General features: G+C 33.4%; 2 protein-coding genes across 3 annotated transcripts in view; both read right to left on the bottom strand.

Moving 5' to 3' along the window:
- Nucleotides 1-50: 50 nt before the first annotated feature.
- On the bottom strand, nt 51-25266 carry LOC114804720 (putative 60S ribosomal protein L33). Of its 2 annotated transcripts, none has more exons than XM_054230724.1 (3): nt 25258-25266; nt 227-314; nt 51-151 (listed from the first exon to the last, which is right to left on the bottom strand). In XM_054230724.1, the coding sequence occupies exons 2-3, from the start codon at nt 308-310 to the stop codon at nt 80-82; spliced, it is 156 nt and encodes a 51-aa protein (XP_054086699.1). In that variant the 5' UTR covers nt 311-314; nt 25258-25266; the 3' UTR covers nt 51-79. The 2 variants fall into 2 exon arrangements, with proteins under 2 accessions (XP_054086699.1, XP_028900086.1); XM_029044253.2 differs by lacking the exon at nt 25258-25266 and adding an exon at nt 370-520.
- Nucleotides 3023-25645, bottom strand: part of LOC105218406 (muscle segmentation homeobox) — a 57083-nt gene continuing 34460 nt past the window's right edge. Inside the window, exons 3-4 of the mRNA XM_029044252.2 lie at nt 23296-24107; nt 3023-4126 (exon numbers count right to left, since the gene is read on the bottom strand). Coding sequence (XP_028900085.2) covers nt 3275-4126; nt 23296-24107 — 1664 coding nt within the window. The 3' untranslated portion in view covers nt 3023-3274. The remainder of the gene's footprint in view (nt 4127-23295; nt 24108-25645) is intronic.

Here is a 25645-nt window from a genome sequence, read left to right as displayed (position 1 = left end):
CTAGCACAACTCTGCTGCAGCTGTGCCACGAATTGATTTATATCGCTATGTTTTGACTTATATAAGTGTTGCAACTGCTTTACTTCTTCTTGGGTTTGACAAGATTGTAGGCAATGACGAGACCGATCACAGCATAAGTAGCTTTAGCCACCTGCAATTGTACACAAGAAAAAAATGTTTATATAATTCCTACATTCAAGTCTTGAAAATGCATGTATATACTGACATTTGCGCGACCACGCATTGTGGAGCCATTGAAATGTTTCGACAGTCCAGTCAATTTAGCTTCCTCAGCAGATTCACCAGCCATTTTGCTGCAAGCATATAAATTTTAATTATTTGATTTTAATATTTTATTCGTGAACTTACTTGCTTAGCAGTTTTGCTCGTTAGCGGATAGGAAAAATATTCGCTGTTGCTTGCAGACAACTGTCAAAATTTCGAGGTTAGGTTATGTAAGTGCGATGTCGAATTCGAAATTGCGCTGTCAAATTGACAGCTGTTGAACTGCTTTGCCGACGTTGTTGAGTGATAAAGTAGTGTAGAAATTTGTATGGCGCTATATTATCAAGACTATATTTACGCGGACTATTTTATGTACTTACATAATTACTTTTATTTGAGTAAAACATATTTTTTTTTAATATATTGCAGCAAGCTTGAATAAAAATTTTTATTAAGCATGTTTTACAATCACCTCTTGTTGTTGTTGTAGGGTGGATATAATTCGAATAGTTTACTAATTTTTTGGTATACTGCTGAGTGGACACTCAGATTCCGGTATATGTCTTTGGTTCGGCTTCCATAAATGTCTGCTTAACGGTAATGGAAGCTAGAAAAGAAGCATTCGCGCAAACTTTTTTTTATCCCGTCTGAGTGATTTACACAAAAAAAGGGTACTAAAAATAAATATTTTTATTTTTAACAAACATTTTTAATAAATCCAGTTAACGCTTCTCTTACAAAAACATTTAGCTAAAATTGGGTTTCTCTCAATACTTCAAAATTTTCCAAAAGAAACAACAGTTTTCAATTTATTTGCATTTATAGTTCTTTTATTCCACATTTTGTTAATTCATTTTCTAAGTGTACTATGTGTAATTAAATTTTCATATACAATAGATAATTTACTTATTTCAAAGATTCATTGTTTATTTAATTTCGTGCGTTTACTATTCAGAATTTAGTAATATTTGTTTTGCTTTGATTTTGCATTAATTAGTATCTAGTGTTTAAAGCTAGTTACAAGATTATGCAGTACTCGGTATAATGTGCAGAATAAATGAGTGTGTGTGTGTATATTAATTTGTATTTTTGTTTTATTCATATATTTACAATGCTTAAGGCGGAGAAGTGAAGTTAGAAATAACAAATTTTATTTTATTTTATTATATTTTTTTTTCATAATAATAGAAGTGAACTGTTATAAATTTTAACGCATTTATTTAATTTATCGTTATTTTTTTATTTTTTGAGGTTAAGTTAAATTTTTATTCGATTTTTATTATATTTTTTATTTTAGTTTTGTACTTTTTTATTTTATATTATTTTTAAAACTAATTAGTTTTTATTATTTAAATTGTTTATTGTAATTTTCCCTTTTTTATTATTATAATTTTAATTTTTATGTTTTTGTTTATTTTTATTTTGATTTTTATATGTATTTTTTTTTTTTTTCATTTACATTTTTATTTTCACTTTAATTTTCATTTTTATTTAATATAATTTTTTATTTATTTTTATTTTATATTTTATATTTTATATTTTATATTTTATATTTTATATTTTATATTTTATATTTTATATTTTATATTTTATATTTTATATTTTATATTTTATATTTTATATTTTATATTTTATATTTTATATTTTATATTTTATATTTTATATTTTATATTTTATATTTTATATTTTATATTTTATATTTTATATTTTATATTTTATAATTTATATTTTATATATTATATTTTATATTTTATATTTTATATTTTATATGTTATATTTTATATTTTATATTTTATATTTTATATTTTATATTTTATATTCACACATTTATATTACATGTAAAAACTAATAATCAAAGAACACTTTTGGACCTGCTTTTTAATGTAAAGGTTTTTTAAATATTTTTCCTTCGTATTTATTATACATACAACACTGGTTACGAATGCAAAATAAACTAAAAAATTACTAAATTAAATCACAATGAAAATTGCTTACACCTAAAAACTACATTTTATGCTATACATATTTTATTTTATTTTATAATAATTCAAATCGAATTCAATCAAATCATGTGCTTGAAGGTAGAAATAGTGTCGTTATTTTTTTTTATTCTATTAAATATTTTTTAAATTTTTAATTTTGCTTTCTCTTAAATATTTTTCAAGTGTAATTTGTGCTATGAATGCATTTTTACTGCTTCTCACACTCATCTTCTTGTATTATTTACAATTGGTATTTGTTTTTATTCGTGTGCTTCTTATTGATCATGTCGTTGCATGTGCGTAGTGTCGTTTGTTGTTATTAAATATATTAAATGTGAACATGTTCCGGTTGTTTGTTAATTTATGTGTAAAAAAGCTTCGTTGTGTGTTTTATATTTGAAATTATAATAAATTCGTGTGAATTTTTGAAAACATTTGTGGTTTCTTATAATATTTAATGTGTGGTGAGATTGAATAATCGAAGCAAAAATCGGTAATTGTTTGCTTAGGTTAGTACACATTTGAATCAAATGAAATATTTTATAGAGCGACTGGTAATGAATAAAAAAAATTGTGTAATTCAATTTTGACTGAAAGTTTTTAAAAAATTTATTTTAATTTATTAGTGCCGTTATTTATGTGAGTTGGCAAAACTGTAAATATTGTCTGGGCAATACTATTGATATTTTAACAGAGTGGTAGGTGGTGGTTGTTATCAATTTCTAAGGGTGATTTGCTTCTAAATAATTATTTATAAATTTTTTTTTGTTATTAATTTATAATTTTTGACAGCATATTTCCCTGCAGCGCTTCATTTATTCGATCAATATTATAAATTATTATATTCTCTCAACAGCAATTTTATAAAAAATTATACTTTTTAACTGAGTGCTCCAATTGTGCGCTTTTGATTTAAATTTCTTAGATTTAAGTGAGAAAAATATAATTAAGCGTGTGTGAGTTTGTCAATTAACCTCAAAATTTTACATTTTTCCCATGATTCTTATACCTCCTGCCTGCAGTTATACTATTTGGTCCCCTTACAACAGCACATCAATACACATATTTCATCTACTCTCTAACGCCATTGACGTGCTGTTCTCCTGCTTGATACGTTTCGCCGCACTCTCAGCGCTCAACAGCATTTTCATATCCTTATCATCGTCCACATCGTCACAGATGTCGATCTCTTCTCTATCACAATCGTCGTCATCATCATCACACATGGGTTCCTCATCCGCCTCCGCATCACGCTCCCGTTCACGCAGTTCGAGCGCCTCCTGTCGTCTACGTTGCATTTCCGCTTCCGCCGCCAACAATTGTTGCTGATGTTGATGTGCCGCCTGTTGTCGTCGTTGCGCCTCGGCATGCTGTTCGGCCAATTGTTGTTGATGCAATTGCTGCAGATGTTGTACATGTTGCAAGTGTTGTTGTTGATTGTAGGGATGATGTTGCATTACGTGCGCATGCGCCTGTGCATGTGCTTGCTCAGCTAAACCGCTCATAGCGCCATTGGCTAGATCCATGCCGCCGCCAAGTACACCGCTGCTCCCCACTTCGTGGTGTCGTTTGTGTTTGGATGGTGCGTCGAAGAGCAGGCGTGATATGGAGAAAGAAGAGATCGGTGAATTGTGTGTACTGCCCGCGGAGTAGGAGGTATTCGTGTCGTCTGAGGTGGGTGTTTCGCGATCACTCTCATCCGATTTCAGTATATCGGCAGCTTCGAGTGATTTCTTATGCATGCCCAGTAGCCAGGGTGCCACTGACTCGTCGTCTTTAGCTGATTTGAGTATGGTTTCGGGTAGTGGCAGCGAGTGTCGCACCATGGCGCCGTAGAGTCCATATTCGGCCATTTTCGTGCTATGACCCCAACATTTTTCTGTTTTTCGCCATTTGGCACGTCGGTTTTGGAACCAAACCTGGAAGGAGAGGAAAAAAGTGAACATTTAGTTATTGGTATTGAAGTTTTGTGCCTTAAATATTATATTAGTGATGTAGAATTATGAAATTATTACTGCAGAGCTTTGATCTATAAATATAGAAAGACTTGCTGGAAGAACCTATCTAGTGAGAAAAGCTCTTTTAACCTGACAAAAGCGTAAAATTTTGTACAATGTACATATTCTAAAGCAGCCCAAAATTATTAATGTTGTTTCGAAAACCATTCGCCTATTAGAACCAGCAAAGCCTATCAAGGTTGAGATTATTCTTTTTTACATTTCATTGATCTTTTGGTTTTTTTACATATATTTTGTGAATTTGTAAGCAAAGCTTTAGAGCTTATAAAGCTTTCAAGTTATAAAAAACAATCAATTCAAATATAAGTTGAATAAGCAAAGTTTTATGAGCTTTTAAAGCTCTTTGGGCATATTTCAAGACAATTTAATCATTTATTGTTAGCAGTGACCTATAAAGCTTAACTTAAATAAATTGAATTTGATTCAACAGAATTTAAGAAAGCACAGTAATGATTTTGAGCGCATAAAATGCTTGAGAACTTCAATTGAAAGCCTTGAAATTTTAAAAGATTTACTAAAAGTTCCCAAACAAGCCATTTAAACCACTTTTGGATTGTGAGGTAAAACTTTATGAGCTTTCAATGCTCTAAAGTCATTGTGAAGCGGTTCTTTAATTATTTATTGTCAACTGCGACTTTTTCCAACATAAGTTAATCAAATGGTAGTTGAATTAACATCATTTAGATCAACACAGGGTTGCTTTTGAGTGCTTGTAAATTTCAATTGAAAGCTTGAAAATAAAAAAATAATAATTATTAAAAGTTCAAAAAACAATAAATTTTTGATTGTTAGATAAAGCTTAATGAGCTTTTAAAGCTCTAAAGTCATTTTTAAAACATTTATGTTTTATTGTCAACTGCGACTTTTTGAAAGATAACTCAATATAATGCTTGAAGACTTCAACTAAAAGCTGGTACATTTATAAAAATTGTATTAAATGTTCTAAAAATAGTAAAATAAATAAAATTTGGATTATTGGATAAAGCTTTATGAAATTTTAAAGCTCTAAAGCCATTATAAAACGATTCTTTAGGTTTAAGAAATGGTTAGGAAAAATACAGTATTGCTTTTGAGTCTATAAATTGCTTTAAAACTTCAATTAATTCAATGAAAAGCTTATAAATTTATGAAAGTCGTGTTAAAAGCTCCCGAGAAGTAAAGTGCACCACTTCTTTTCGATACTTCAATTTTCTTTTATGTTTCACCTGAGCATTTCTCCCGCCAATGCAACGCTGTCAATTGTTCTGTGCATTCAAAAAAGTGAAATAATATGATTGGCGGTGCTTCTATGCCATAGGAAATCATATTAATAACTTCTGCTTTACTTACTCAGCATTTGCCAATATAATTATGTAATTAGTAATGAGCACGACCGCCTGCAGCTACTCCAGCTACTAATCAAAAAAACGCATTGCAACGAAGCAGAAGTGCGCGAATGGAAATTAATGCTTAGCGTTGAGTGTGAGTGGGTGTGCTAGTACAGAAATATACAGTTATGTACATATTTTGGGGGTTAGTTTGGCGCACAAAATGGTGGCTCGGCACAGCAAAGGAAATTTGAAATAAAATTATTTCCTTTATATACTCGTACTGTAGTATAATAAATGTCCCCCAAATAATATGTATGTTTGCACCACGTTTTACCGTTGAAACGGCACATGTCGCTGGCGCATGCACAGTCAGCGGGTGGTGGAGGCTTTATGGCCGGATTTCGGTTTGTGCTTTAAAAGTCGCCGAGTGTATTTTTGGTGAAGTGTATGTAAAATTTCTCTATTTCTCACATAACGGTACCCACGGCATATTACCGTTATGTATCCGAATGCACAACAGGATCATAATTAGTTGCTCATTAATCAACAAAAACCTAACTGTAACTACTAATAATGCTGCGAAGGCCAACGCTGTCAATGCTCGAACGTGTGCACTGAGCTTAAAGCAAGAGACAAAACAGCAACAATAATACTACTGCCCTCGAAGTGTTGCTGGTCAGCTGGTGAGTTTGCGCGCATCACCAGCAAATAAAATAAAATGAAATATAAACGTATAACACAACAACAACAAACCCATTTCTACATACGCCCCGCTCTCAATGCTGACCCTCAGCATCATCGGCTCATTGTGTTGTTGTGCATTCTTTTCAGCAGCAAAAGGAATTGAAATTCGATATTTAATTAAAAGAATTCATTCAAAATATGAGTACATTTTTATAATACCACATTTCGCTGTTTAATAAATACATACATACACATACATATGTAGGAGATTTGAGCCTTTGCTTTAATTAAATAAAATCTCATTTTATTCATAACAAATCGAAAGGATCTTTGTGTGTGTGTGTGTGTGTGTGCTTAAAAATGTAAAAATATTTGGTCATTTCACACATAAATATTTATATATTAAATTTGTGTGATTTTATTTGTGATATGTGTGCGAAATGTTAAGCGGATGTCAATGAAATAAGCGTTTAAGCAATGATTTGTTGTTGGCACACTTTTGTGATTTCGCTAAGATGTGCAGGCAGCGTTATTAATAATTGCATTAATTGCTTGAAATTGTGGTGATAATGTGATTTTTGGCATAATTTTTCATTATGAAACTGAATTATCATCCCTTACAATACTCCTTCGATCTGTTGCGATGCGATATCTCTCATTTCTCAAATACAAGTCAATAGAATCCAATTTTAACCCCACAAATTAATTTTTAATGGGATTATAATACTGAGTAAAGGGTTTTCTTCAGCTCCGACTATATTTTTTCATTTGAAAAGCTGAAATCCAGCTGTTTATATACATATAATAGAGATTGGGTAACCATATAACCTGATTTAGGAATGAAAATGATAAATTAACAATTTCTCTCGTTAAATCAGTCGGCTTTACTGACTCAGACTCTATTGTATGATTTTATGTTGAAAAGCTGTAATATAGTCACCATGGAACTGATCTTAACTAATCAATATTATATAGAGATCAGCTTCACGAAAGACTTAATTGAATAACAAATTAACCGGTTAATGAATATAAAATTATAAATTAAGATTTTCTCTCGATAAATCAGCCGGTTTTACTGTCTCAACTGGCTTCGAAGCGCTAAGTTTCCAATAAAACAAGCCTGATAGAAAGCTGTGAAGCATAGTGGAGAGGATAAGTGACTACAGGAGGAGCTTTGAAGAAAGCTTAAGAATAAAACTCTCAACTTGTGATCATTTCTAAGGAAGTTTCTGCTTTCTTCAGAATATTCATAAGTAAGTCTAAGAGACAACCATATCATATTTAGAATTCAAGTACCGTTACAACTTTTTAGTGACCTATTATCTAGAACTTTGGAGTTTATTGCGTGGTTCTTCTAAAGCTTTAAGCTTTAAGGAAAAATTCTCACTATAGTTTTGAGCACTTTGTCCTTTTCTTCATACAAATTTTCGCTTTAATTTTATTTTTTTAAAACAACCCTGTTAATATTAAAAAACTACCGTTATAATGTTTTCAGCTTAAAGAAAGTTCGTATATTTTCAAATGAAAATTTTATTCAAAACTGTGAAAGCTTTCTGGAGGGTTCTTATAATTTTAAGCCTATTGGCTTTTTTTTGAGAACTTTCTGTGTTTCTTCAGTGATTTCTTCGCTTTATAATGTTTTCAAAAATTTTTCATAATGAAGTAAATTCGAACATTAAAAATATTTCTTATTGAAAACTGTCGGAGCTTTCTGGAAGATTCTTATAATAATTTCAAACTAATAGAAAAATTGAAGCTGTTGCAGCTTTTATCCGTTTTTAGAGTGATTTCTTCAGTCTGATCGTTTCACTTAAAATGTTTTTAGACACTCTTCATATTGAAGTTCGAACATTAAAAAAAATATTTTTTTGAAAACTGTAGAAGCTTTCTGGTGAGTTCTTATAATAATTTTAACCTAATGGTTAAATTATAGTTTATTTTTGAGGCTTTCAATCGTTTCTTCATCCGTGATTTCTTCGCTTTAAAATGTTTTTAGACACTTTTATAATTTTAACTTATAACTATAAATCTGAAGTTTAAAATTTTGTTCTACAACAAATGAACTAATTGCTGAGATTAATTTATAAATAAAAAGCATTTTCAAGAACAAAAAATCACAGTTCGTAACCTTTTCATTATTTTCCCACAATCATAAATTAACGACAAGTTTGTTGGTTAACTTACAACAGCCACCCCCCTATATATATTCAATTGAGCAGGTACTCCTCATCGCGTACATAGTTTATCTCACAGATTACCATCAACAGTTATTTGCCACTTGTGAGAGCTTGAATCCCAAAACTAATTAAATAAACGCTTGTGAAAAGTCAGTTAACTATGTACTTATGTATTTCTGCTGATCTTCGATAATAACGGTAATTGCATGTATAATAGTGTCAACAACTACGAACAAGTGTACGCCGAAAATAACAACAACACGCATTTAAATAGTTCGGTTAATTTTCAATTTCCAAATGAATGTGAATGAAGTGGGAAAAAAATACACAATAAGAAGAGCGGAGAGTTCGTGCAGTAAGGTCCCCCGGGACAACTTGATCGACTGTGAGCAAAACAAAAAAAAAAAGAAAAAACCCATTTGCAATGAAATTTTTTGGCAGAGGGTGCTCGGATACACTGTAACAAGAAGAGGGTGGTGTGACGCATTTGGTTCGCAACGAGCGACGGACACATGACACGCGCTTATTTGCCACAATTTTCAAGTGTTTGCGTGAGAAAAAAGTTGCTCTTCACTTGCTGCAACAATGCGCACAGTCCAAATTTGTGCTGTGCGCTCAGATGCGTCGCATAAAGATAGTTTGAGTAGCGGTTAATGTGCGTCAAAGGCGTATTAGGCGCGAACGCGTGTTGCAATTCTCCAAGGTGCTTACAACGGAGGGTTAACAAAAATGCTACTTTACTAGTACCACATTAAAATTGGACAGAAGTTTAGACCGGCAAACGAAATTTCTTGCACATGATTGAATCACAGCAATGTTGTGGTTGTTGTTGTTGTAGCGCAACTTTTATGTTAGACAACAAATGCGTGCAGTATCTATTAGCAGCAACCCCTTATTTGTATATTTTCTATTTTCTCTTGTTTTTGTTGTTGTTGTTTATGGCAGTGATTTGCTTGTATTTTGTTGATTTTACACTTGTTGTTGTGCGCTTGTTTGCCTATCAGTTGTTGGTTGTTTTCGGTATTTATTTTGAGTATTTGTTTAATTTACTTGTTTTTATTGTTGTTTCGGTTGTTTGTTGTAACACTTGTCATATAAATAGCAAATTAAATCAGCTTGAGTTAACAACAACAACAATAAGAAACGCACCCTAATTTCGAATAGCAGCTAAGTTTGACAAGTTGCGTGTTGTTGAGGAAAAAAATTACAACAACAACAAAAACACAATAAATGTATCAACGATTTTGGCGCATGTTAATAATGCTAAGCTAACGGTTATAGCAACTTCTCAATTAAGCTTTGAAGACAACTCAAAAAAGTTTGATTTCCAAACGTACAAAAATTAAGCGATCAAATAATTTCATTAAAAATTACCGAATTTTTGGAGTTGAGAGTCATCTTCAGAGACATATGAATTTTTCAATTATTTCAAGGGCTAAGAGACCTCTTCGATGTTTATGAGGTTACTTCTTACCAGTTATTTTGATTTCAAGACAGGTTTATATTAGATTTTGATAGCGAGTTAGGCTTGAAAGAGAGTATCTTTGAGACTGAATTATTCTTCAGTTATTTCTTGGACTGGTAGGTCTCTTCCAGATCTATGACATCATTCCTTACCAGTTATTTTGATTTAAAGACACGTTTAAACTGGATTTCGATAGTGAGATACCCTTCAAAACGGAGCATCTTTGAGATTGTATTGTTCTTCAGTTATTTCTATGGCTGATAGGCCTTTTCGAGGGTTACAACGTCACTCCTTAACAGTTATTTTGATTTCGAGACAGATTTAAATTAGATATTGATAGCGAGATGCTCTTGAAACGGATTATCTTTGTGACTATAGTATTCTACAGTTATTTCAAGGGCTCTTCTAGGTTTAGAACATCACTCATCACTAGTTATTTTGATTTCAAGACAGATTTAAATTGGATTTCGATAGCGAGATACGCTTGAAATAGTTAGCGAAGGGAGTATATTTGGGACGCTGTTATAAGAAAGTTTATAAAAGGCTTGTTATGGATGCCTTAACTAGATACAGTGCGGTTTCTTGTGAATTACTTGTTCTAAACTCATCCCGAGCGCAATAACGTTGCATATATTAACCCTCCAGCTTCATTTCATGAGGGTTTATCCCACTTAAGGCTGCTTCAATTCAAATACGAGGGTTAGTTTTTTTTATCTAACTGGTTTCAAAATGTAGTACAACTGTTGTTGTTTTAAATGCTCATCGATTAGTAGTCTATCAAAAGTTATAAAGCCATTTATAAAAAAATATTCGCCCTTCAAATTTGTTGTATTCGCTGTTGTTGCATATAATTATCATTTAAAATGTGTTGATTAATGCGTTTGAAAACGTAAAATGTCACTTGAAAGTGTTTTTTATGCACTCCATTGTATCTATAACACATTTAGTTGGTTGCTAACAAGTGTCACGATATTTATGGGTTTTTTCGTTTTTTTCTTTACAACTTTGTTATCACATGTGTTCACATGTTGAGAGAGCTTTCAACCTATACGGACGTGTATTTTATGCGCTCCGCGATTATTCTCTAAAACCTAAAATTAAAATAAAATAAGTAAAAAACAAAACAACTTAAACAGTGCATTAAGCAAAGCGTTAGTCAATAACGCCGAAATTGTTAGCAAAACAAAAAAAATCACAAAAATAAAAGTGTACAAACCATAATAAATACAAAATAACAAATTCTAAGTGCGAGAAAATAATCAATAAACTATAACATGAGCGCTGCGCAGCCTCACCAACAAGGCCGTAGGCATTCTCTGAATGCCTACTTTAGCTTTGTCGAGCCTGCAAAACCAGCTCCTACCAACAAACAAGGCAAAGGCGAGAAGGATGAGACATCTCAGCGATCAACGGAGCAGCACCCTAAGCAGAGCTTAGCAACAACAATAGTAGCAGAGAACGGCAGCCAACAACGGCCAGCAACAAACACGAACGCATCAACATATAAGCAGGTACCTGCAAGCGAGCAGACAGCGAAGAAAACGCAAGGTGAGAGTGCACAAATCAAAAAAGGTCCATCTGTTCAGATTGGCATTGACCGCTACGTCAATATTAAAAGGAAATTAAGTCCTGTGAAGTCAGCGGTCAATCCTAAAAAATTTCTAGGCGGCACGCCAACCAAGAATAAACCTGACGTTTTAAATGGCAACAGATTTGCCGTACTAAGCAATGGTTCTGATGATGATGCGAAGGGTACCACCACAGTCGCGTATGCCAAACCGCCCCCAATATATTTGCGCGAGCGTAGCTCAAATACTCTTGTTGCTAAATTAAGCGAAATTGTAGGTACAAAAAACTTTCATATAGTGCCTTTAAAAAAAGGCAATATAGATGAAACGAAAATACAGACATACACTGAGAAAAGTTTTATGGATGTTGTAAAGTTTTTGTCGGATAAAAACAAAAATTATTATTCCTATCAGTTGAAGAGCTCAAAGGGCCTAGCTGTAGTAATTAAAGGTATAGAGTCATCTGTAGACTCTAGTGAAATCAAAGAAGCTCTTGAAGAATGTGGCTTTGAAGTTAAAACTGTCGTAAACATCTTTAACAGAAACAAAGTACCACAACCAATGTTTAGAATTGAATTGATGCCGAATTCTAACCAGCTTAAAAAGAACGAAGTGCATCCAATATATAATTTAAAATATTTGCTGCACCGTAGAGTAACCGTAGAAGAACCACACAAAAGAAACGGTCCGGTACAATGCACCAACTGCCAAGAGTATGGGCATACCAAATCTTATTGCACTCTACGCAGTGTTTGTGTGGTATGTGGGGATTTACATCCCACTTCAAAATGTATCCTCAAGAAAGAGGATTTAAACAAAAAATGCAGCAACTGTGGAGGAAGTCACACTGCCAACTACAGGGGTTGTCCTGTTTATAAAGATTTGAAATCGAAGTTGTCACAGGGAATTCAAGCAAGACGTAACCAAATGTTACATACTCCCCGTACTAACATTATAGATATCACAGACCATATTCCGAAATCTAGTAATATTAAAAATAATACTGTACAAGGGAGCTATGCCAATGTTGTAAAAGGCAACAATGTACAAATGCAACCACCGCAAAATCCTCCAAATAGTGGTATTGAAAATATGATTCTAAATCTGACTCAATGTATGACACAATTCATGTCTACGATGCAAAACATGATCCAAGATTTAATAAAATCACAAAACCAAATGCTGCAAACCTTATTAAGTAAAAAATGAGCATACTAAACATTTGTATATGGAACGCTAACGGTGTTAACCAACATAAACTAGAGATAATTAGATTTCTGTCTGAAAAAAATATAGATGTAATGTTAATATCAGAGACTCATCTGACAAACAAAAACAATTTTAAAATACCGGGATTTAGACTGTATGTTACAAATCACCCGGATGGAAAAGCACATGGCGGAACGGCAGTATTGGTTAGAAATCGGTTAAACCACTTTACTCTGGGTTCTCATGCTACAGCACAGTTACAAGCTACAACAATATCGTTAAAAAATCGGGGTTGTGATTTAAATCTATCGGCTATATACTGCCCACCTCGTTTTAAAATTACAGATAGCGAATTTAAAGACTTCTTTGGAACGCTAGGTCATAGATTTCTAGCAGGTGGAGATTATAATGCAAAACACATGTACTGGGGGTCACGTCTTAATAATCCGAAGGGACGCCAGTTGTACCAAACCATTATGAACCACAATAACCTTGATATAATATCTCCTGGTAAGCCTACATACTGGCCCAGTGATCGTAACAAAATACCAGATTTAATTGATTTCGCTGTAACCAAAAATATAGATAGATCACTTGTGACAGTTGATACATGTACAGACTTATCTTCAGATCATTCACCTGTACTAATAAAGTTGTGTGAAGAACCCATATTCGTTGAGCCAAAGGTGGGTCTAACATCTCACAAAACGAACTGGTTAAAATACAAAAAATATGTGAGTAGCCACATTAATATTGATGTAAAAATAGATACAGAAAGAAATATTGATGAAGGTATAAGAGAATTTAATGATGTAATATCAAATGCAGCTGTCATAGCAACACCAAACATAAGCAATAAACCGATTATCCGCAGAAAACTCACTAATAATGAAATAGAAAAGCTTGTAAATGAAAAAAGGCGAGCTAGACGTGAATGGCAGTTAAATCGCTCCCCTTCTACTCAGCTGCAACTAAAATATGCTGTACGAAAACTAAAAACAGCGCTTAAACGTGAGGAAGAATACCACACTCACAATTATATAAAGAAACTGTGTCCAAATTCAAACAAAGGAAATTCTCTTTGGAAAGCCCAAAAGTCAATGAAGCCTCCAGTCGACTCCAACTTGCCTATAAGAGGCTTGGGTGGAAACTGGGCAAGAAGTGATGAGGATAAGGCAAATTGTTTCGCAAATCACCTAGAAAAGGTATTTCAACCTAATTGCCCAAAGAACAGCTTTAAGCTGCCAATCATCTCCAATAGCGCTAACGAGTCGCTTGGGTCTATTCAAACGTCATCTTCTGAAATTATTAAAATCATAAAAGAGCTGAATCCTAAAAAGTCGGCAGGACACGATAAAATTACTCCAAAAATGCTAATTGAGTTACCAAATATTGCTTTAACAGTACTCTCCTTGCTCTTTAACGCTATTCTCAGTTTCGGGTACTATCCAAGTTCATGGAAAAAGTCGCAGATCATCATGATAGAGAAAACAGGTAAAGACTTGACACAGCCGTCTTCATACAGACCAATCAGTCTTCTACCCTGTCTTTCTAAAATATTTGAAAAAGTGTTACTATCAAAGATGTCTCCTTTCCTCCTTGAAAATAATGTAATACCAACGCACCAATTCGGTTTTCGTGCAAAACATGGCACTGTAGAACAAGTAAATAGAATTACTAACGAAATCAGAAGGGCGTTCGAGTATAGAGAGTACTGTTCTGCTATATTTCTAGATGTGGCTCAGGCGTTCGATAAAGTGTGGCATGACGGGCTTTTATATAAGATTAAAAAAAGCTTACCTCTCGAAATGCATAAAACCTTGGAGTCTTATTTAAAAAATAGAAAGTTTACTGTCAAAGTAGGAGACTTCATATCTGAAGAACGACCAATAAAAGCTGGTGTACCTCAGGGCAGTGTTTTAGGTCCCACTCTGTACATAATATATGCAGCAGACATTCCAATAGCTAATAACGTATTGACATCCACTTTTGCGGATGACACAGCCATAGTAAGCCGAAACAAATGCCCCATTAGAGCATCAAGAGTATTAGAGGAGCACTTAAATGGTGTCGAAGAATGGCTAGCAAACTGGCGTATAAATGTAAACGAACAGAAGTGCAAGCATGTTACATTTTCTCTAAGACCAAAAACGTGTCCGGCAGTTAAAATGAACAATATTTTAGTACCCCAAGCGACTGAAGTAACATATCTTGGTATTCACTTGGATAGAAGGCTCACGTGGAGAAAACACATATCGTGCAAAATAACCTGCATGAAGATAAGAGCAGCACATTTAAATTGGCTTTTAAATAAAAATTCAAAACTTAGCCTAGACAACAAAGTTCTATTATACAACGCGGTCATAAAGCCGATTTGGATGTACGGCATCCAACTGTGGGGTACGACCTGTGCAACTAATATCGATATAATTCAGAGATTCCAATCAAAAATGCTTAGAACAATCACGTGCTCACCATGGTATATGCGTAATGAAAATATCCATAAAGATCTTGGTATCCCTATGGTAAAGAAAGAAGTAGAGAACAGCAGAAATAAATATTTGTCCAAACTCCGCGATCACCCAAACCCATTGGCTAATGCTTTATTACATTCTTGTAATCAATCACGTCTAAAAAGAAGAGATATGCCAGCACACTGAGGAGCAACGTTTCACCAAAACAACTCAATCAATTGGTTGAGCTTGTCTAGTTTTAATTAGAATTAAGATTTTATAACTTATTGTTAGGCTCCAAAGAGCAGATTCAATAAATAAAGAATTATATGAAAAAAAAAAAAAACTTTGTTATGGTTGTCGCTTTAAACAATGTCATATATTTATACTGTCTTTATATACATAAATTACAGCTCATTACACACTACATTTTTTCTTATTTCATTTTTGTTTTTGTTTTCATTGCCATTGTGTAAATACAGTCAAACTAAACTATGAGGTGTGTTCAGAAAATAACGGGAATTTAAAAATAATCCAATTGTAAATTTTTTTATTGCTTATTATGTCGATATTCCTACCCCTTTGGTTCAGCTGTATTCAAATAAAATTTTGATAATTCCCGTTATTTTTTTCCCGTTATAATTATCTTATATAATTATGCATAATTTGTTTTATGCTCTTGAGGCCGTAATTTCGTGTAATCGGAAATTTGTGATTTTTAATTTGATTTCAATAATTTTGGTAATTGAAAATTTTTGGTTATATGTAACGTTTACTAAATTACTTAAGATCCTGTACTGCTAGATGCTTTAGTGAAGAAATAAGACTTGGTTTCCAACTATGGTGCTCTTCTAAGTGGTACCATTTAAGAAAGTAAAATAAAATTTGTTTCAGACAATGTAAAATTGATTTCTGTTTCGAACTTAAGTACTCTTCCATGTCTTGTTCTTGAGGATATAGATCTGGTAAACATTTTGATAGATAGTAACAAAATTTCGTTAATTTAAAATTTGAATCAAATTTGACAATTAGTCTCAAAAACCCATCTCAGGAACCAGTTTAATAACTGTGATGCTCTTCTAAAGGGTATCATGTTTAGTAAGAAAGAAGTAGGGTGTGTATTCAGCGCAATATATGCTTAGAACCTAAATATGATTTTAAGTACTTTTCAGAGCTTTATTCGTGATGATCTAGGTCTAGTGAATGCTTTGATGAATATTTTTATTAATAATGCAGAATTTAAAATTTTTATTAACTCAGCTTTGAAACAAATTTGACAATCAGTTGTTTCATTATCTTTTCACAGATTTTCCTCAGCTACTATTTTCTAAAATTCCAATTACATTATGAGCTTTGCATATTTTTCTACTTTTCGTTCTACTTATCGTTATTAACAATAGCATTTTCACACACAATTGATGTAAATGCGAGTAGCAATAACCGACAGACGTCACAAATACACGCATGAGTAGTGTGTGGCGGCGACTGGGTTGTTGTGAGTTGTTGTAGTGGTTAATTGCATAATTATCGCATGCAAAAAGGTAGTAGAAAGCAGCAAAGCACAGCGAATAGTAAACTGTTGTTTGGCGGAAATGAAATTAAAAATGCAACAAACATAATTAAAAAATTATGTTATATTACTGTTTTACAACGCGCGCTCTCGCGTTGTTGGACAATTTAAGCTTAAGCTTAGTACTTTTACGTCGCGTTTGCATACGAATTAATAATGAATTTTAAATGTCGCGTTTTCTGCTTCCAGTGGCGGAAAAGTAATTTTATACGCGGCATTTGAGGCTTGATGGGCGCAAAACAACAAAAAAAAAAACAACAATATGAAAAATATCTGCAACGAATTTTATATAAAAATTATACAAAGCGTAATGCACACGCAAATAAAAAAACAAGTGTAGCAACAAAAGCGGAAGGAAATGTGGAAGTGAAAATTGCTTAGTTATGCATTTCGAAAGAGCAAATAAAAAAAAAAAAAACAAAACAGTGCAATTCAAATTATATGCTTTGCCAACGAGTTAAGCACAGCTACAATTTCAACAAAACAAAAAAATCGTATTTTTTTACTAATTCTTTTTTATGTTCCTGTGCTTTAGCGCAAATCTTGCGCAGGAAATCTCGAAAATATGCATATTACACGCACAAGTGCTTAATAATTGCGCTTTTTTTCTGCATTTCTCTTTTTTTAACGGTAATGCATTAAATACTCGAAAGTCCAAGGCGGCATTTTTGATAAAGCACAAAGGCGTACTGCCAAGCTGCAGTGTTGCATGCAATTTGCAGGTTCTTTTTTACTGAAAAAATCCAAAAATTTGAATTGCAACATGCGGTTGAGTGCATTTCGTTTTTTTGTGCTTGTAATACTTGTAAAATGCCGAAAAAGCACCCTGCTGCAGGCGGCTGCATTAAAAGTAGCTAAAAAATTGACGTAAATAGACGGCTAATCAATGGAGGTGCACAGAAAGAATCTAAAAAATAATGCAAATGATGTAAAATCGGGCTGATAAGTGCAAAATATTAAAATATTGAAAAATTGTAGCTATTAAAGTGCGCGCTTCCTTTGAAAATGTATGAATTTCTGCAATTCTTAGTAGAAAGCACAAAGCTTTGATCTAACCGACTTTAAGTGCTTATATTTATTACATAAACGAAGCTGCAACTCTGTTAATAATGAAATAATTAATAATTAATTACTATTTCACTTAATTGAAAGCTTTAAATGCTTACAAACCGCTATCTTAGTTGAAAGCACAAAGCTTTGAAGCTAAATCCAGACTTTATTTAATAAATGAGCTTGCAACTCTCTTATTAAAAGCAATAAATAATAGTTAAATACAATAAAATTTAAATGAAAGTTTCAAAAGCTTATACTATATCTCACTATTAGTTTACACTTTATTAAATAAATGAGGTTGCAATACATGCAATTAATCATAATTAAATAGAATTTAAATTAAATAAAAGCTTCAAAAGCTCATTTATATTATTCTTAGTAGAAAGCATAAAGCTTTGAAACTGAATTCTAATTATTTTTCCATAAACGAAATAGCAACTGTGTTACTAAATGCTATAAATAATAAATAAAGACGATATTATTCAAATTCAAAAACCTTTAAAAGTTCACATGTCTAATTCATAGTAGGAATCAAAAAATTTTGAAGCTAAATTCGCACTTTATTGCAAAATGTGCTTGTAACACTGTTAATTAATGCAATAAATCATAATTAAACACAATTTAATTTAAATGAAAACCTTAAAATTTCCAATATCTAATTCTTAGTAGAAAGTTTTATAGTTCAATTCTAACTTTACTATCAGAAAAAATTGCAATTGTGTTAGTTAATGCCCTAAATCGTAAATAAAGACAATATTACTTAATTGAAAGCTTTAAAAGCTTATATTTTTAATACAAAACACGAAGCTTTGATGCTGACCGGCTTTATGTTATTATTTTATTATAAACACGGTTTGAAACGCTGTTAATAAATATAATAAATGATAAATAAAGAAAATATCATTTAAATTGAAAGCTCACCTATCTCAGTAGACTATAAAGCTTAAAATTTTGAAATTGATTAACTTTATTAACAGTTTGCAACGCTGTTAATAAATGGAATAAATAATAAATACAGAAAATATCATTTAAATTAAAAGCTCACCTATCTCAATAAACTATAAAGCTCAAAGTTCCGAAATTGATTAACTTTAAGCTCTTAATTTATTACATAAACGATTTTGCAACATACTTAAGAAACGCATAAAGATAATTTCACTTAAGTGAAAGCTTTAAAAGCTTAAAAATATCTCTCATTTTTAGTAGAAAGCTCAAAGTTTTGAAGTTAATCAACTTAAAGTTCTTACTTTTTATATAAACGAGTTTGCAACACACTTAATAAATGCGTAAAGATAATTTCACTTAAGTGAAAGCTTCAAAAGCTCACAAAAGGTTTATATTTAAATTAAAGCTTAAAGCATGTATTCGTAACAACTCCCAATTCTCGAAGTTCAGTTCAAATAACTTCAATACCACTTTTATTATTTCTTAAAAGTTGTGTGTTTTCAAAGAAATCAAGCTTTTCCTTTCAACCGCGCGCCACACAATACAACACTGCACTTAAGGCCGCACGCAAACTCAACTACTCATACACACACGCTACGAAAGCTTAACTTTAACCTTCGCCAACTGCATTTGAGCGCTCGAGTGTGAAGACTAGACGCGCAGCAGACAGTGCAAGTGGGTGTGCTGTGCCAGCGCGTTTTGTAGTTTTATAAAGAAAGTTTTCATGCGATAAACAGAATGAGCAAATTAAAAAGTGCGAAATTGTTGTTGAGAATATATATACTTAAAGTATATTGAAATAAATCTAAGGCAAAAGGTAGAAGAAGCAAAAGTGCAAGAATAAGTGTGTGTATATGTATGTACATATATCAGCTGCTCTCTGCCAGCGCTATTTGCGTCTCATTCACGCCACAACTTTGACTGCAGCGCTTTAGAAAGTTAGTTGTGCGCACTGCCACTGCCACTTCCACTTGCTTACATACGCACAAAAATTCTCATACGCTCAAAAGAAAAAATAACCGCAATAACCAGCTTCAAGCGCAACAACAATGCCGCAGCAAACGAAGTGCTGTTGCGCTGCTGCAGCCAGTCATTCAGCAAGCCAGCCATATTTGTTGGCTCTACTTACATATGTATGTATTTTCAAGTGTGTTGTTGCATGGCATTGCAAAATGCAAAAACAAAAGTTGTATATGTGCAAACTTGAAAGGCCGCAAAAAGATGTAAAAACAACAACAAAAATGCTAAAATAACAACAACAACATACAGGGAAGAAAACAAAAATGCTTGCAACAGTGTGTGCGTGTGTGCGAGCAATTTTAATGGCTGCGCTTCGATTTTTTTTTTGTTTTTGCAATGAGTGGGTCTACAATACTAAGTATGCCATGCTTTTATTTGTATTTTTTGTTTTTGTATTTTGTATATATATTTTTTTTTGGACTTTTGCATATTGCCCTGCATTTTTTAGGGGTAAGAGTTGCTTTGTGTGCGCGTAGGACAAAAAAAAACACATTGAAATATAACGGCATTAACGGCGGCAAATTGAAAGTGAGGCGCAACATAATACATATGCTTGTAGTACTATAGTTTGGCTTTTTGCATTTAATTGAAGTGCTTGATATACGCTTGCAATTGCTTGCGCGCTGCAGCCTACCCGTGCGCACTGCATCATAGCTCATCCGACATCAGACATTATTGCCAATTGTACTTGTATGTTAATTTGCAATTTGTGGCGCATGTTGTGCGCTGGTGTTGCCATTGCCGTTCACCATCACCGCAGTAGGGCACTTTTGTGCTTTTGTGTTGCATGTGGAAAAAAATTTCGTAGGCGTTACTTTGGCGCACTTGTTTTTTGCATTGAATTCTTTTTTTTTGTTTTGCTTTGCTTTTCATAAGCATTTTGTGTACTTGGGCGCCATGTCGCATATTTGTCATAATTGAATTTGACTACTTGTGCTTACATTAATGGCTGCTGTTGGTGAGGTAATTTGGGGTGTGAGGTGTAATTAAAAAATTACGAAAAAAATTGATAGAAAAAAAGTATAAAAAAAATACAAAATAAATTTTCAAGTGGAATTACACTGTAAAGAATTAATATAAGAATGGAGGTATATGTATATAAAATATATATGTATGCAATATATCAACATTTTTGATGAAACAATAGCTTTCATACATTTGGCAAATACATACATATGTATATTAGGTCTAGAGAAAAAAATCCTAAATTTTTCCAATATAAGGCGGTAGAAAGATAGAGATTACGGTTCATTATTTTTCCAATAGAAGACTTTAGTAAAATGTATCTCGTTATATGGAGTTCGAAACATCTATCAGGATAAGGCAAATTTTGTTAAATGGAATTTGTGGGAAATCAACTACTCTTAGTTGCTCTTCCACGGTCAAACTCTTACTTCGCTGCTATACTGTCAACAATTAAATCATTCGAAGGAAGCATTTACCTAGAAACGGGTAGCTTGAGCAATTAGGAATGGAATTATGTGCTATCAGAACAACACCAGGCCACACATATCGATAGTGACTCGCCAGAAGCTCCGGGAGCTTGGTTAAAAGGTTCTTACTTAAAGAACCACTTTATAGTCCGGACTTGACACCAAGTGATTAATTCTTCTTCCTGTCGGTTGCGGATAATTTTGCTTTTGAAAATTTGCTCCAAGACAAGCTTGTGAAAATCGACTGTCTCAGTTTGTTGTTGTTGAGAATGATATTATGAATTAGAAGAAGATGGTGCATATTTTATCTCATACGGATCTCTCTAACTGTGCAAAAATAATATATTTAGTCTTAATCTAGGATTTTCAAAACTCCATTTTTTATCTTTTGTGGAAATCCACAATTTTGGCTTTAAACAAAAAATCATACGGCATAGCATTTCTAACGTAGAATAAGATTCCGTTCTTTATTTTGTCTTAGATAGGAGGAGTTCTTGGAAGGCGTTCCCATGTTATTATAAATTTGTGTATTCTCAAATCCATGTTTAATAACGCCTGAAAAAGAGACATTCGAGATCGGTTTCCTTGCTTTCAGAGCTTTCAGAGCTTTGAGGGCTCTAGTGTATAGACTATCGGAACCCTCTGAATAAGCTGACCTTTGACCTTCAGAAGGTACCAAACCTAAGAAACTCCATTTTTTCCATAAAATGCTTTTATAGGGCTCTTGACTAGAGCGAAATTCGAATATTTTTCCTTACTCTCAGCATTTTTAAAGTTAATTGTTCTCCATACTAGACTAACCTCTTAAATGTCCGAATTTTTTGCTATTTCGATTCAAAATTCCTATAAATAAAAATTCAAGAAAAAAGGTTAGGTTTTCAACGTCATCTGCCATAACCTGCAAACATTACCTTTTATAAAAAATTACAAATTCCATACCAACTCATCAGGGTTTACAAATATTTGTCATTGAAGACTGACTTAAGTGGGAATCTGGACTGAATATTCCAATTCGGAAATAATCTTGGTTTAGAGAGATTTTTTAAGACCTAAAAGCAATTTGTTTGCTAAAAACCTCACCAATGCTACTCTCATCCATTAGCATTGCGTCAAAAATCGCCATTTTAAAAATGAAATTTGAAAGGATATGACTCTGCCAAATCACGCCATGTAATGAAGTAATTACAATGCGTACTTTCAAATATAAAAATTCCAAGTATTGCACACTTTTAATAATTATCCTTCAAAGCAGTCTTTCAATTTTAAAAGCGGCAAACGTCTGGCAAGTACCACTCAAAAGAGACTACAGAAAAAATGCGACTCAGCAGAGGGGTATTGCATTTGGCAATATTACACTTGAAGAGTTAGAATGTGTCGAAACTCCTTACGTTTATGAGTTTTGCATTGCGTTTGACACATGTCAATTGTTTTGAAGCGCAATCATATATATTAATGATGATGACTATATGATGGCTGCGTTGTGGATTGTACATAATTAAATTTCGAAGTGGTAATTGTTGATTGTGTGGTATATACTTATGTACTTTTTTATATATGTATGTATGTTTGGATATAGGTATTCTTTTTGTATTTTTTTTAGAGATTTATAAAATGCGTAATAAAAGTGCATTATAGATTGTATTTTATTTTTGAAATAAATTTTTATATTTTTTTATGTTTTATATTTTTAATATACATACATATATATTTTTCATTTTTAATATTAATTTATAATTTTTTCATACTTTTTTATTTTATATATTTCATTATTATTATTTTTTTTTTTTAAATATATTTAATTTTTTTATTTTCTTCAATTTCCCAACTACTGCATTGCTCAATAAACAAGCTGGCAGTTTCATTTTTATAGCCAGCCAGAATAGCAACAGCAAAATCTATGACTAACTAATGCAACGCTGCAATCAGTACACACGTACGTGTGAGTTAGCAAAAATCCAATAAAGCACTTTGGTGTATAATAAAATTTTCACAGCAATTCCGTATTGATTGCTGGTGTACACTACACTAAATGTCAAACAGCTTTCAGCTGGCTAGTCTATAAACTAAATAACTGCACTAACTCCACGTACTACGGTGCCGAGCATATCAATCACAATAAATAAAACAGCAATACAGTGAGCTAGAGAGAAATGAAAAAAAACAAAATACTCAAGTATATATACCTGTATGCGATCCTCAGCCAAGCCCGTCTTCATCGAGAGCAATTCACGTGCGCTCACATCCGGATAGTGTGCCTCCTTGAAAGCCTTTTCCAACTCCTCCAATTGATTGCTCGTAAATATTGTACGTCCGTGACGACGTTTATTCTTCTTTTTACTACTCAAACCGCCCACACCACCAGGACCGCCACCGCCCAGCAACGCGCTAGGATCACCGCCGTGTCCGAGCAGACCGTTAGGTGCGCCCACAACACTTCCGGCACCGGCCATACCACTTCCGATGGCAGCTGCTGCCGCCGCCGCCGCAGCTGCGCCATTAAGAAATGCCTCATGTGTGGTGGCGCCGGGATGATGGGCGTGCGGGTGATGCGCATGTGGATGATGGTGGTGTGCATGATGATGTGCTGCTGCTGCTGCCGCATGATGATGGCCATGATGGGCGTGCGTGTGTGCATGGTGCGCTGCAGCATGATGTTGTAGGCCGCCATGTTGATGATGTGAGTGCGCATGGTGTGCCGCAGCAGCGGCGGCTGCATGATGCGCTAAAGCGGCAGCGGCATGTTCGGCGGGTGACAGTGTAGGCCGTGTAGAAGGCGAAGTGTTGTTGTTATTACTATTATTTGTATTGCCATTGTGGTTTGAGGAGGATGTGCTTGTCAAGCTGTTGCTGCCATTCGTTGTGGACATATGTGAGATGCTGCTGCCGTTAGAACCGTTACTTGAATTCGCTTTGCTAGGCGAGTGTGCATCATCGTTGTTGTTGTTATTGTTGTTTAGGTTATTCGTGTAGTCTTGGGCACCGCGTGCGGCTTGTTCTGTATGTGGGAGAGACAGAGATAGACAAAGAAGATATTTTAAATTCAATATGTGATTGATAATAAATGTTTAATGTTGAGCAGCGCGTGCGATTTTGGGAGAATTGTTTAATTTTTTTGTTTATAAGATTAACACTTTACTTGTTATAAAATTCTAGAAATATATCTTAATTTCCGACAATTTCTGTACACAAAACAACCGCTATTCTCTCTACATTAAATTAAGCATTTAAACCAATTATTTGGCACACACTCCTTACTAACCCTACAAACCCTTCTAAACACCCCTCAAATGTCACTTTCGACATATCGTGCGTATTGTAACCCTTTCCCTACACTAAACGCCTAACAATTGTCCAATCACTTTCTCCGTAAAATCCGAAGGATTTCACTTCATTTGCCAACAAAGGCAAAGGTTTGCCCGGAAAATTATAATGCACACAAACCGCCCACTTCAAACGAAATCGAACACACATAATCCCACAATAATGCCAACACAATAAAAATAAATCGTTTAACATACATACAGACATCCATGTGCCGATCTCGTATTTCACATGCCATAATTGGCATTAAATACCTCAGCGCATACATACACACACACAAACAACACAACACACACCTATATTGTAGGTTAGAAAAAAAGGTAAAATTATAATTTACTTAAATTATTTCCTTATGCGATTTCCAAAAAAATACCAACACGTTCGTCCGTTTTTCCTGCGAGAACACTCTGTAAGTTGAGCCGCATTTCCCGAAGCAGCCAAACAAAAAACGTTTTTCTACTGTGAGTTTCTTAAAATGTACATATGTATGTAAAAAAAATGAGTTGTAGACAAATTTATTTTATCTGCAACACCTTTTTACCGGCTGACTGTCACAATAGAATGCGCCCATATTTCTCATGTCTTCTGTGTGTGTGTGCGCGCTGTATGTTGAGGCTTATAAATTTTGTTTTCTCTATGGCAAAAGGTGTTCGTGTGCAGCCGAATGCGTGCATGTCGTTCGTGTGTCACTAATGTCATTGTGTGCGACTTAAGATGTCAACAATGTGCCATTTTGGCGAAATTTGCGTTGAGTTTGCATACAATATGTGCTGTTAGCGGCAACCCTGTAGGAAATAGGTGCAGTAAAAATACTTTTCTTAAAATTGCTTAACATTTTTATATTCAAATTATTGTAATTTGTTGCTATTATATGTTATTTGAGATCTGCCTCTTCATTCTAAGCGATATAAGCCGCGTTTCCAAAAGTTTTACATCCACTTCGAAAGAATTATGGACTTTATGAGAATGTTTTCAAGACACTTTTTCAAAAAAATAAATAAATTACGCTCAATAATTTTTCATTTTATGCTGTGTGATGTTTAGAACAAAGATATGCACGAAAAAAATGTCAACTTTATAGGTAAATCATTACATCAGAATTACTTTGATATTAAATTAAATTGATTTTCATAGTTAAGGCAATCGTTATTTGCTGAAAATGTATCATATTTGAGGTCGGCCTATACATTTTAACCGATATAAGGAGAGTTC

This window comes from Zeugodacus cucurbitae, chromosome 5 (genome assembly GCF_028554725.1).
Source record: "Zeugodacus cucurbitae isolate PBARC_wt_2022May chromosome 5, idZeuCucr1.2, whole genome shotgun sequence".
NCBI classification, from domain to species: domain Eukaryota; kingdom Metazoa; phylum Arthropoda; class Insecta; order Diptera; family Tephritidae; genus Zeugodacus; species Zeugodacus cucurbitae.
Note: the sequence above shows the minus strand (reverse complement) of the source record. Positions and strands in the feature narration are given on the sequence as shown.

What these genes read in the sequence shown, in the direction of transcription:
- LOC114804720 (XM_054230724.1), bottom strand. Translation starts at nt 310, where the DNA reads ATGGCTGGTGAATCTGCTGAGGAAGCTAAATTGACTGGACTGTCGAAA. An exon ending in CAATGCGTGGTCGCGCAAAT is followed by an intron (nt 152 to 226) that starts GTCAGTATATAC and finishes GTACAATTGCAG; the next exon opens with GTGGCTAAAGCTACTTATGC.